The 13,290-nt window shown below is 42.4% G+C and overlaps 1 protein-coding gene across 1 annotated transcript; it reads left to right on the top strand.

Moving 5' to 3' along the window:
* The first annotated feature begins 1,219 nt into the window (after nucleotides 1–1,219).
* CHDH (choline dehydrogenase) lies at nucleotides 1,220–11,491 on the top strand. The gene is made up of 7 exons (XM_068113324.2): nucleotides 1,220–1,959; nucleotides 3,419–3,570; nucleotides 3,844–3,973; nucleotides 4,134–4,268; nucleotides 7,402–7,544; nucleotides 10,189–10,291; nucleotides 10,645–11,491. The coding sequence occupies exons 1-7, from the start codon at nucleotides 1,296–1,298 to the stop codon at nucleotides 11,061–11,063; spliced, it is 1,746 nt and encodes a 581-aa protein (XP_067969425.2). The 5' UTR covers nucleotides 1,220–1,295; the 3' UTR covers nucleotides 11,064–11,491.
* The last annotated feature ends 1,799 nt before the right edge of the window (nucleotides 11,492–13,290 follow it).

Below are 13,290 nucleotides of genomic sequence, written 5' to 3' on the forward strand. Positions count from 1 at the left end.
TTTCAGGGTCGACATGTTATGTTATAATCTTATTTAGAGCAGGACTAGTAGGGCTGCAGATTGAGCATGAAAATGAGGGTGAAGTGGCAACTAGCTTCCTCCCAGCTAATTTTGATATTTTTATAAAGTATGGGCCCTGACTACTTCACACACCAAAAATACCCAGAATTCCCTTGGGGGAACATGTTCAAGTGACGTCATCAAGATGGCCTCCATTTTTATTAAGTTTTTGTATTTTATTTTTACAATGAGGGTCCCTGTGTCCTGATCTGTAATAAAATGATACTAGCATCTGATTTAAATATTCTATTTAATAATATTAATATTTAATAATATTTAAAAATAATATTATTAATTATATTTAATAATATTTAAAATAATATTTAAATAATATTTAAATAATAAATTAATTTAAATGCATGCATGCATGCAATGCATTTAAATGCATTTAAATTAATTTAATAATTTCATTTAAATATTTAAAAAAAAATTAAATATCTAAATAATATTTAAATAATATTTAAATTAAACGCAGCTGATGCATTAATATCAATTTCTTGGGTATTGGGGTATTCAGTTGCTGGTTGTAATTTTTCTATGTCTGCGAATAATACTAACTGCACGGTGAAGATATCATTTTTGTAATCAGAACCATTGTTGTAAGCACATTCTCACGAACTTATGATGGCTTCATATTCGCTGCTGTAAGTTTTATTCCTTTCTTTTTATTCTCTGGTTCTCCACAAATGAAACGGTGCTCATCCCAGGAAAAGGCTGATGTTTTTTCTCTTGACAGTAAAACTACTATATAAACGGTTCGGTACCACGTCAGCACCTGGACACAATGCCAAACTTTACAATTTTGGCAGCCATTTTGATGACGTCATTTAAGCATGTTCCCCCAGAGGTATTCTGGGTATTTTTGGTTTGTGAACTTGTCAAGGCCCCTACTTTATAAAAATACCAAAAGTAGCTGGTAGGAAGCTAGTTGCCAGTTCCGCCATTTTAAGGCACTTTTGGACAATAATCTGCAGCCCCTTAGTACTATGTGAAGGAAAACGTGCCATGACTATGAGTGATACAAAATCACCTTGAATTGGATCAATCGTGGTTCAATAGTAGCACGTGATACCCGTTTGACCAATCAGGAACACACAGTCAGGTGACATGACATCCCAGCCTTTACGTCAGAGAAATCGCCACACCTCCGACCAATCAGAGCAGCTGGAGAAAAATTAATAATTAGCGACCCATCCCTCTATTCCGTTTCCGTTGCTGCCGCTGAAACTGAAAGCATGATCTGCAAATTGGCGGTCGATTCGGTGCTGGTCCGGGTCTTTGCGCACACCAAGATCGTCCGGAATGGCAGCACCAGCGCATCGTACGTCGTGGTCGGAGCCGGCAGCGCGGGTTGCGTCCTCGCGTCCCGGCTCACCGAGTCCGGCACCGAAAGCGTCTTGCTCTTGGAGGCAGGACCGCGGGACACGCTCCTGGGCAGCAAACGACTCGCGTGGAAGGTGCACATGCCCGCGGCGCTCACCTACAACCTGGGGGACCGTCGCTACAACTGGTACTACCACACGACTCCGCAACGGGCCATGGACGACCGACGGCTGTACTGGCCTCGGGGTCGCGTCTGGGGTGGCTCGTCGTCGCTGAACGCGATGGTTTTCGTGCGGGGTCACCCCGAGGACTACGACCGCTGGGACCGCGAGGGTGCGGCCGGCTGGTCTTACTCGAGCTGCCTTCCCTACTTCCGGAGATCGGAGACCCACTCGCTCGGCGGAGACGAGTACCGAGGTCGTGACGGTCCGCTGCGAGTCACCCGGGTCCACGACGACCATCCGTTGCACCTGGCCTTCCTGGAGGCAGGTAGCCAGGCCGGCTACCCCTTCACTCCAGACATGAATGGCTTTCAGCAAGAAGGCTTCGGCTGGATGGACACGAGTGTCCACCGTGGTGCGTCTTCGGGTGCTGCTGATAAGACCTTAAACCTCGAAGCTAGACCATTACTCCTTTTAAGAAGTGGACCGACCTTTGACCTATTTTACAAAATTGTCGCAAAATTAAGATCCGTATTTTGATTTGTCTGCGAATGGTGCTAGTCCGGGTCTCTGGTGACTCCGTTTGTACCTAACTGTCTTGTTCCCTAATTGGACACAGCTCAAACTGTCTGCAGCAGTCAACTTCAGGTGTGTGGAGCACGTTTTCCATTAAAAGCCGGCTGTCCTGCTTGCTGCCACTTGCTTAATGCTACCGTAAAGACCTCAAAATACCTTTCAACTTATTGCAACTTTGAAGCATGGACCATTGTCCAATATTTTCTGCATCACCTTATCTAGTTAGTGAACCCTCCTCACCTGTAGCACCCATTGAATGGTGTGCTTACAATGGGTGATGAGATCAAATACTGCATATCTCAATGGAATCACCAGGTGGGTGAAATATACCTTCCTTTTGTTCCAGGAATTTCTCTATTCGACAAAGGGTTCAGGATGTCTCCATTTAATTCATTTGATCCTTTAATTTTTGGCTTTGACGCAAGAAACTCCATCCACGCAGGTGCAGAGGACGGCTTTCTATATCATGGGTGATAGGTGCATCTTTAGCGTTCACTCCACACAGCTGCTTCAATATTGTTATCATGCTCACCTTTAAACGATCTACCTACTCACCGATGATGAAGGTCTCCCTCGACTCACATTGGGGGTATCCATTAGTAACAACTTGTTAGAGGATTTTTAGGTAATTTAGAAGCTACAAAAACAACTTGGTATTTTCACCATAGGTGAAATCTCCACCTGTAGCATTTTAAAATAATGATGATGTCATAGGTCACGTGGTATGGGCGCCATCTTGGAAAAACCTAAAAACTTTGCAGATGCATATCTCCGAAAGCAACAACAACAACAACAACATACATTTTAAGGCCATTTTCCCTGCCAGAGCGGGGGTTAGCCTTGCGGTCCCCATGACAATCTTCTCCATTTTGCCCTATTTTCTGCATCCCTCCTTGTTAACCCCCTTGCCCGCATTTCTTGCATATCTCCGAAAGCGCTGCATGGAATAAATTGAGACATTGCTCATTGTAAAGAACTCTCCATGGGGAATAACACATGTTAATGATGTCATAGGTGCCTCCATTATGACGTCATAATTCGACAAGTTCAAAACGTCATCTGATCAAGGTAATTTCTTGAGTCATCTGGGGATAAATTGGTGGAGAAAAAAAAAGATCATAGTATTATACGACGACAATATAACTAAAAGAATTAAAATATGGCATCACAACGTCATTGAAATCAAGTGCTCAAATGGGAAAGCCAAACAAGTCAAATGGAGGTTTGAGAAATTATTCACATTTCCATGTACTCTTTCATGTGACCTTCACTGACTGCACATGTGTGTGTTATCACAGGCCAACGGTGGAGCGCTGCCTGCGCATACCTGCACCCTTCGCTTTCTCGACCGAACATCACTGCCCTGAATGGTACCCTCGCGACGCGAGTGCTTTTCGATGGAACACGAGCCGTGGGAGTCGAGTACGAGCGCAACGGTAACATTGAAAGGGTAAGCGTGAGACAAGGAAAATTGTTACTTTGAAGCAACACGAGCGGAAATGTATTCACCTTACCATGGTCCATTGCACAAGGTCCTGGTAAACTTTATGAAGCAACATTTTGCTGGATTACCAAGCACTCTTTTCAGGAGCAGGAAGTCACACAAATAGGAATACTCATCTGGTTAAAAATAAATCTAATAAGGACTAAAGTGTTTCCAAAGTTTCTAATCAGTTTTTCATCTTGCATTATCTTTGTATTTGTTTGTGTCTACAATGCACAGGTGTATGCAGATAAAGAGGTCATCTTATCTGGGGGCGCCATTAATTCTCCACAACTGCTCCTTTTATCTGGTGTTGGGGATGAGAAGCACCTGAAGAGCTTGGACATCCCAGTGGTGACTCATAGACCAGGTCAGAATGGAAGCTGCGCAACCTTTGGAAATTCAGAGGCACACTCGTAGACAAATCGCTTACGATTCCACATTAATGTTTGTCATGCCTCATATAAACCAGTTTTGTGAACCTGCCGGAAGTTTTTCTTCCACCGAGGTGATTTCACCACCTCTTTCAGGTGTGGGTCAGAATCTACAAGACCACTTGGAGATCTACGTGCAGCAGGCGTGCACCCAGCCCATCACGCTGTACCGTGCTCAGAAGCCTCTCCGCATGCTTGCCATTGGCATGGAGTGGATGCTGAAGTTCACAGGTGGGCACCCGTCGAGCTCCTTTTTGTTTTGTTTTTAGAAAACCTGGAATAGGTTCCAATTGTAATTGAAATTTGAGGAATACATGTATGCTTGGATTGGTATTGTACATGTTGGTTGGCCTTCTTAAAATACAAGGATAACCTGGAATACCATATTGTACCTTAGTTACCATATAAGTGTATTTTAAAGTTTTTATTGCGGTGAAGGGGATGCGTAAACACATACCGGGAGTTTCTTCATCTTCATCTCATGTCTGAACACTCGTCTGCAGTTTTGGGAGCACTCTTTTATTCAAATTATGAATTTGGTCAGGTCATTTTTTTTTTCATACATTCCACATCTCGACAGGTGGCATTGCTGCTGGAGTTGCATTGCTTGTGATTCGTCACTACAGTTGCAGATGTTAAGAGTCTCTACTTATGCATGACCAATCTTGAGTATGTGACACCAGTTCTGAGGAGATTTGGTGTTGTCACGTCTGCCATGGTTCCTCTGTGTCCACGTATGGTTACCTGGATTTGACCAAACTTTAATATGTGTGGTCATGTGCTCTCCATAATTGAATCCTGGGTAACTCTAGAGTTGTGCCAAGTGTCTTTACGGCAGCAATAAAACTGTCTCGACTTCAGCCAACCGTACTGTTCCCCTCATTGTCGCTGGGACTTTGTCCCTGAGTTGCCTTGGGTTCGCCTCAATCGACCATATATGTTTGCACGGGATTTGCTTCCAAATCTCTTCAATCACCTGAATATCGCCCTGTAATCGGTGTCAAGTAGGACATCTACTGCCTGAGAGAACTTCCTGGGATATACCAAAAGCTGTTTTTGTCGCATCTGTGTGTATCAGTTCTTCCACAAGGAGGTTTCAGCACATTTGATGCTGCCTCGAGTCATATTCCAAGTCGGACAGTTGTTCGATGTTTTTTGGGGGGGTTTTTTGTAACCCTCATAAAATAAAACAATTGCTTTCTTTTTTATTAATTCTGAACACCGGAATTGAGGTCATTGTGAAAATGGATGACATTTGCACCAGCATACACTCATACAGCTCGCCTGGTGTTGGCTTAGCGGTTAGGGCGCTGGCTTGGGATCATAGGATCCTGGGTTTGAATCCCAGTCGATCGCTGAATTAACGCATGGGGGGTTGACTCAGCCTGTCATCCTTCCGAGGTCGGTAAATTGAGTACCAGTTCACCTGTGTGTCGCAAGAGGTGACTAACAGGGTTGGCGGCAGGAAGGGCATCCGGCCATAAAACATTGCTTCAAATGTTTGGGATTTGCACAAATTGAACTACTCATTGTAAACGATTTTCTGAACAGAAGAGCAAGGTGAACAGAAGAGCAACAATAAAAATAGAACTGTAGTGAGTTCTAAAATAAAGTGCTGACTGTAGTGAGTGACATGTATTGAGGTACATGTTACTTCCTGTACTGCTGAGATGCGATGGTAGAAAATGCGCATCTATGAATGTATATTAAAAACCTTAGGTATGTTTCCGCACTCATATACAAAGAAGCATCATAGAGGCCCATATATTATATGCATTAAACTAGGATACTGTTCACATACCTCTCATTCCATCTGATACAAATATATATATTTTTCTCCACCCTCCCCACCATCCGCCACTCCACCCGCTATGTAAACATGGCTGAACTGTCTGAGAGTACTCTGAGGAACTGTCGAAGGTATGCTAATGAAACATCAGACAGTTTGACCTTTTCCACGACCATCAACAAGTCACAGGGGCAGACTTTTGAAATAATTTGCTTATACCTTCCAAAACATTTATTCAGTCATGGGCAACTGCATGTAGCTCTCTCAAGAGTTCGATCATTGGACTCATTAAGTGGTGTATTTTAAAAGAACGAGATTCTTAATTGTGCTTACGGGGATATATGTCAAGCGTTTTCACTAACACTCGGCCTCATATGTTACGCGGGGGTACAGCTAGTTCTAATAAAATCGTCCGGGTGAAGAATAACTGGAACCTTGCAGCAGGAAAGTGAAGCATATACATTATGGTAGAAATTCTCATGAAAAGCTCCAAGTCTCGGGACAGTGAGCAGTAAGGATTTCCTCTTCTCCAATGGCTTGATCTCTGATCATCAATTTGGTTTCAGACCTGGACACTCTACTCTGGACATGCTGCTTCTGCTTTCTCAACAATGGATGGAGGTCCTCAATGCCAAACAGGAAATTAGAGCTGTCTCCCTTGACATATCACGTGCCTTCGATACGGTCTGGCACCCTGCTCTGCTCACCAAACTCTCCTCTTTTGGTATCAATGGAAATCTCCACGCATGGCTGGCGGACTTCCTCTCTAGTCGTAGTCAACGTGTGGCCCTGAAAGGATGGAGAATGAACAGCTTGATTGGACTTTTATGAACATCAATCCTTTTGTAAGGGGGAGGCAAAGTGGGCAGAGGTTTTCATGCAGCGATGCTACATCCATTGAGATCACTTTTCACTAACGCTGGGTCATTTGCACGATCTATGCTGGATCATCTTTTATCATGTCGAGAACATATTTTGAGATACTTAACATCAACTTTTGGAGAGTTAGGCTTTCTTCCTCAACCGCCTCTATTCCCAACAGTACCAGTTTTTCATGTATCCTCTTCAGGGTCTTGCATGCAGTTCCTGCTGAAACATGGAGTTAGGTTGCATTCTGCCACATGAGGTAGCCTTTGCTAACTAAGACTGATTTATATGTGTTTGTCATGTGATCTTTCCTTCCCAGGACCCATAGTACTCACCAGACCACACGGTATTATCACAGGCCATATACTTTTATGGTCCTTCTGCAGGTGTGGCCCTTTCTGATTGCTTGCATGACAACCAATCACAGTGTACTAGGTCAACACTCGACTACACTCTGGAACATTTTATCATTGCTCATGGGATGTAATTACCAAAGTGCACTAGATGCATTTTTCAGTGTGTTCTTGTGCAAAACATACAATAGTGGAAGATATCATGAGACCAAATTGCTTCTTCTTTTTTTTGGCATGTTAAGATTGTACATAATATGACCTACCAAAAGTAGGCAAAATAGAGGATGGTTTTTCTTTTATTATTTCTTTTTTTATATTTGAGGATATGGTCGTGCTTCTCCCCTTGACACCACAGGCCAGGGATCGAGTGCACATCTCCACACGGGTGGCTTCATTCGGAGTGCGGCTGGTGTTCCTCATCCTGACATTCAGTTTCACTTCCTGCCTTCCCAAGTCATTGATCATGGACGCACTGCTTCCACAGCAGAAGCATATCAGGTACATGCTTCTTTGAGTCCCTCCACCAAAAAGGAAGGTTAAGCATTTCCATTCTATGGTCAGGATTTCTGCATATTATTCGTTTATAGCTTCAGTGCAGTTATCTTTAGGATAACTCAAGAAAATGAATGAAGAGTGCTCACCTGAAGTTGTTTCATTCCATGGTTGATGCAGAAAATGTTAACGGCATCTTATCACCTCCGCCACCAAAGGTGGACAGAGGTTGTGTTTTCACGTCTCTATTTGTCTGTGAGCAGGATATCTCAAAGTTATGGACGGATTCGGACAAAAATTGGTGGACAGGTTGGATGTGTGACAAGGAGGAATTGATTCGATTTTGGTGAAGATCCAGATCCAGATACTAGAATTTATTAAATGATACTTCAATATCGAGATGGGGCCAAAAACTATATATAACATGATATTTCACAAAGTTGTTGGATGAGTTATGACAAAACTAGGTCGACGAGTTGGTTAGGTGACAAGAACAAGCTGATTAGATTTTGGTTCAGGTCCGAATCCAGATCCGGCCTATCATTGGGATACAAAACAAACTGTTCAGCCTGGCGGAGGTATGCGCTCTACCGAATGACGTTCTAGTTGCTTTTGTTTTCCTTTGAAGGATTTGTACATTAAATCTAAAGCAATATACACAAACATTATTGTATCACTTGTGGAATCCAAACTGTAATCTGAGTTTTGTTCTTTGCCATGTATACACTGTGTACCAGATATACACACATAATCTGCCATTCACATTTGTTAAGTTTGAAGTCAATTTCCTTTGTCTGTGCTTAACAGCTCAGTTATTTGTCACATTACACAAACAATGTCAAAGTTTTGTTTCATCAAAATATTTTTGTAAATATTTGAATTTCTAACCTCATGTGCCCTTTTATGTTGTGCAACTTTGCTCCCAGCATTCTCTGCTCTTTTTCAGCTTCTGTTAGTTCACTTGTCCACTTGTTCTGTTGTCTCCATGACTATCGTCATCCTGTTGGTATTGCAAAGTTTGTCAAGGGCTCTGGCCTACCTTACCTTTCACTTACTGGCTGGGCGTTTCTATTGAGCCTCAAAAAATTAATGTAATGGATGTCAATTTCTTTCAATATCACCCCCTTTTCCTCCATCAGTTCATCATATCTCATCGCTCTCTTTCCTGCTCCCTGTCCGTCCCACAGTGTGTAATGGCTCTCTGATCTTTAAAATCGAAACGGATCACAATTATATCTGCCCACTTAGCTTCAAAGTTGGAAGAACATGTGCCCACTAATCCAACTTGAGGCCCAGGTCCATTCCTGTATGAACTGTTATTTGCTTATTTCTACCCCTCTTGCTCTCAAACTGCGATACACATATTTTCATTGTTTGTTTGTTTTTGTTTACAGTGTCGAGGCTCATACAGGAGCTAGAAATATTGTTTCTCACCCCCTGACATTGTGATTGTTTATGCTTGTGCCTTTTGTCTGACTTGGCACATTTTAACCCCTTAACATTGAAGGCATTGGTAGTTGCAGAGCAGCACTGTGGGTGTTCAGTAATTTTAAAGCTCAATTTTAATATACCTATTCGTTACCTATACCTATTCGTATATTATTCGTTTTTGCCTCTCCCTATCTGCTTCTGTCTGCACACTGAGATTGAGAGTCTGAAAGGATGGAGGGGTATCAATCTCCCCTTTTCTACATCCGCAATCTGCTAAAATCAATGAGACAGTGTGGTTTATTCAAAAATTGTTTAATAAATCGAGAACTAAGAACTAGAAGTTGTGAGGATTTATACTTGAGAGTGAAAATACCAGAAACTATAACAGTCACTGAGGGTAAGGCGGTCCAACATGGTCTTTATGTGGGAATAAGCGGGTAACTTGGTGTTCACCAACCCCTCCATGAGGGTGGGCGGCGGTTGGGCCAGGGAGGTGGGGAGGGTTGGAGGGTTCCCCGCGCCTGCTGTACACAATAAAACCTGTGTTGTTTCTCACACCATTACCATCTATATTCTATATGGTGTCACAATTATGGTGGCAGTAGGAGTTCTGGCCTGAGAGGATAAAAACCATAGTGAGAATTTTTTTTTGATAAATGTTTTTGTGTCCTGTGGATATGAAGGTGATATCTTAGGACAGGTGGTTAATTTTGATGCAGGTGCTTACAAGGACTATGATCCAGATGCGGAGGACCATAAAATGAACAGTTATATTCAGAACTTTGTTTAAAATATAAAATTTTCATCGTTCATAAACTTGTGATCACTGCATACATTTTTATTAATCAATGCTCCCTTGCCAAGTTAAAACATTAGTAAACTAGAAAGCTTCTCAAAATACAAAGCCCGTCCGTGTCCACTTTGTACTCAAACTGAACTTTACGAAAGCTCCATATTCTCATGGTAAAGGTTTGTTGAAAATTTCATGACAAAAGCTCAAATTGTTAAAAAGAAAAGTTATGGCCTGGACAAACGCACTGAAACTCAATGGTAAATGAATAAAGAAACACGGAAGTAGTTTAAGCTGCACGGGTGGATGGACTAACAAGGACAATGCATTGTTGTCAGATTTTGAAAATTTCATTTTGTACTTTCAATCTTTTCTTTCTCACTCTACTGCTGCCCCTCCTCTCCACCAATCCCCATGATCCTTCATCAGGTGCATGTTGGACCGATGAGACCGACTAGCCGTGGCTGGATCAAATTGAACTCGCGGGATCCCCGGGAACACCCCGTCATTGAAGCCAACTACCTTGCCACGAGTGAGGCTTTTGACCAATCACAACCCATGTGGATCGATACCGATATGAGTTTGTTTCACTTGCTTTGTAATAATCATAAATCATAGCTTGTATTGCTAAAGTGAATATTATCAGGGTTGTGTATTATTTATATGCACTTTGACGAGATTTTGGAGAACCTGGCAAAATACCCCATTTATACATAGTCTGTCAGGTTACAAACTTCGAATTTAGAGAAGTTTGCTTTGTTATTTTGTTGAATGATTTGCTTAAAACTCAGGGAAACTACAACATTACAAACTGATCAGGATAATGGTTTTGGTTCTGTCGTTGTCCTCAACCTTCCTTTGCTTCTTTCAATGTACATGTGACAGAACAAGATGTGCGGGAAATGCGTCAGTGTGTAAAGATGTCCCGGGAGGTGTTCGCCCAGCCAGCTTTCGACCATTTCCGAGGGCTGGAAATCGTGCCTGGACCTGAAGTTAAATCCGATGCAGAGATTGATGCGGCAGTGCGCGCATTAGCCGACTCTGCCTACCACCCCTCCTGCACTTGCAAGATGGGAGATCCCAAGGATCCTACTGCTGTGGTAGACCCTGAGACCCGGGTAATTGGTATTGAGGGTCTTCGAGTGGTGGATGCATCGATAATGCCTTCTGTTGTGAGTGGAAACTTGAATGCACCAACAATCATGCTGGCTGAAAAGGCAGCGGACATTATCAGAGGTCTTGCCCCACTCCCTCCCTGCCATGTCCCAGTGTACTCTCCGCCAAGCCTTGAAACCCAGCGATAGTTATGGGTAGGCAATGGTGTGTAGATGTGGATAAATTGAAGGCATATTTTGGCAAAGACGACATTTTGCTTTGGGATGCTTGTGAAGTTAATGTTCTAATTTGTGAAAGAAATAGACATCGTGCTGAATCTGGAATAGTTTCGCCGGAGCAAGACACTAAAGTTGTGCAAAGTTTATCCTTTGAGACCAAAATAAGTTTTTCTTGCATTTACTGGTGAGAAAACCGAGTAACGGTATCTGGTATTATCGGATGCATTCCTGTAGCGATACGAAAAATGTTTACAGGTTTAAACATCGTCACGATACAAATCAAATCGCTGTCTATTCCGTGCAATCAAAAGTGTTCTGTTTCTAAAATGATGATGATCCAGTATTCTCATTATAACTTGAATAACTTTTTTTAAATAAAACTTTATGGCTACAGAGTCGACCAATGTCAAGTGCATTAATTATTTATTGTCTTTACTGCTGAATACAAAAATGAATACATCTCTCCTTAACGTAAACGATCCCAAAGGTGAACCGTGCAACCCGGCATTGTATTTGGTGCATGCTTTAAATTATCACTCAAAGCTTTGTTAAAAACATAATTTACTACACTACAAACTTTTATAATCGCCATCACAAATAATGCTTCAGTACAGCTATTACTCCAACATCCTTACTTTGCAGACCTCCATCCACCCTTCTTGTACATACTCTATCATCCTAAGTTGTGGATTTGTTGCGCCGATGCTTGTGAAATTGTGTGGACTTAAACCGCCTTGACACCCTCATGAAAATCCTGCCAAACTCTGTTTGAATCATTTTTCATTCAAAATCTGGGCATTTTTTTTCCTTCTTGACAATTCTGCTAAAAACAGCCCCAATTATTTCCACCCTACTGCAGGATGCCAAAACCAAGATCAGCAAGTCAGTCAGGGAATGTTTTTGGCCCAAGTCTTTCATACACCAGTTGACTAGGCCTGATGTTTGACTGAAGTTGGCAGGAATTAAATAATCTGTTCAGGGAGCCGATGTAACTCGCCTATTCTTCCCGAAAGACACTGGGACCTTTAACGGCTACCAACCTGGTCCGGCAGACGGAATACCTTGCTTAGCATCTATCTGAGGGATAGCATACTTTGGGATTCAATATTCCATACCTACCATCTTCCGTACTTTCCTCTTCAAATTCTCCAAACCTCTTTCCCTTCCATGCACACACTCCCCTACCCTCAATTTTCGCTACTATCAATTTAAATTTTGCATTTATCGTATGCTACTTTGCACTTTTTCCTGTTTCTGTTAATGTATCGCATTACACTGTTCCTTTCTGCAACGTCCCACTATTGTAGATTACAGGCAGGCACATGGAATCTGCTCAAGAGAAAAAAACAAGGTGAATCTGGGTCATTAGACAGGAAGTTTTGAGTGATGTTTTGCACTCTCTACCTCGCCTGTCCCAAATGTGCTCTCCAGTGTATTTCACTGGACAAGTTTCAAAAAAGGTCAGACAGAGTGTTTAATGCTATGCCTGCCAATTGTGATGCATATGAGTATGTATATATAATACAGTACCATTTTGTTTTGTATACAAAATATAGGCTTGTAGAAGAGTGAGGTGATAGAGGGGGTCAAAGGCAATCTGACATTGTGGTCAGACTTGGACATATCAAGTAATGGAATGAATGTACAGAAAAAGAGGGAGGGAGGAAATGCCGTTACCTCCAGGTAAGAGGGTTTAGTTAGGTAGAGTTAATGGGGATAGAAAATATCGCAGGTAAAGATAGAGGATGATATTAAATGATGGCACTCCATTTGCTGGAGGGGGAGAATATGATACACAACCTCCAGAAAACACTTCCAGAAACCCGGAGCAAAAGAGTACATCTGGATTTTAGGAGTTATTTGCATGAAGAATGTGTGAGTCCTGGAGGAGCTGGGAAAGCCCAGGGGCTGAGACAGCAGATGGGATTAAAACAGAGGAAAAGCAGTAAAATGCATAGAGGCCACCGATCTGTCTGCAATGTGACAGCGACAGGCCTAGTGCTTCAGCCTCATCATGCGTAATGCCAATAATGTTGTGAGCTTTAGATGCCAGAGAATCTAGAAGACACAGGCATGATGCTGGAGCACCAACCTATCAGGTAGAGCAGTACTCCATCGAGCTACAGACGAAGGTCTTTTAAGCTGTGATAAGTTCAGATATTTCCAAGAATCATTGAGGATTCCCAGTGTGTAGTGG

This window comes from Myxine glutinosa, chromosome 4, assembly GCF_964187855.1.
Source record: "Myxine glutinosa chromosome 4, kmMyxGlut1.1, whole genome shotgun sequence".
NCBI lineage: Eukaryota > Metazoa > Chordata > Myxini > Myxiniformes > Myxinidae > Myxine > Myxine glutinosa.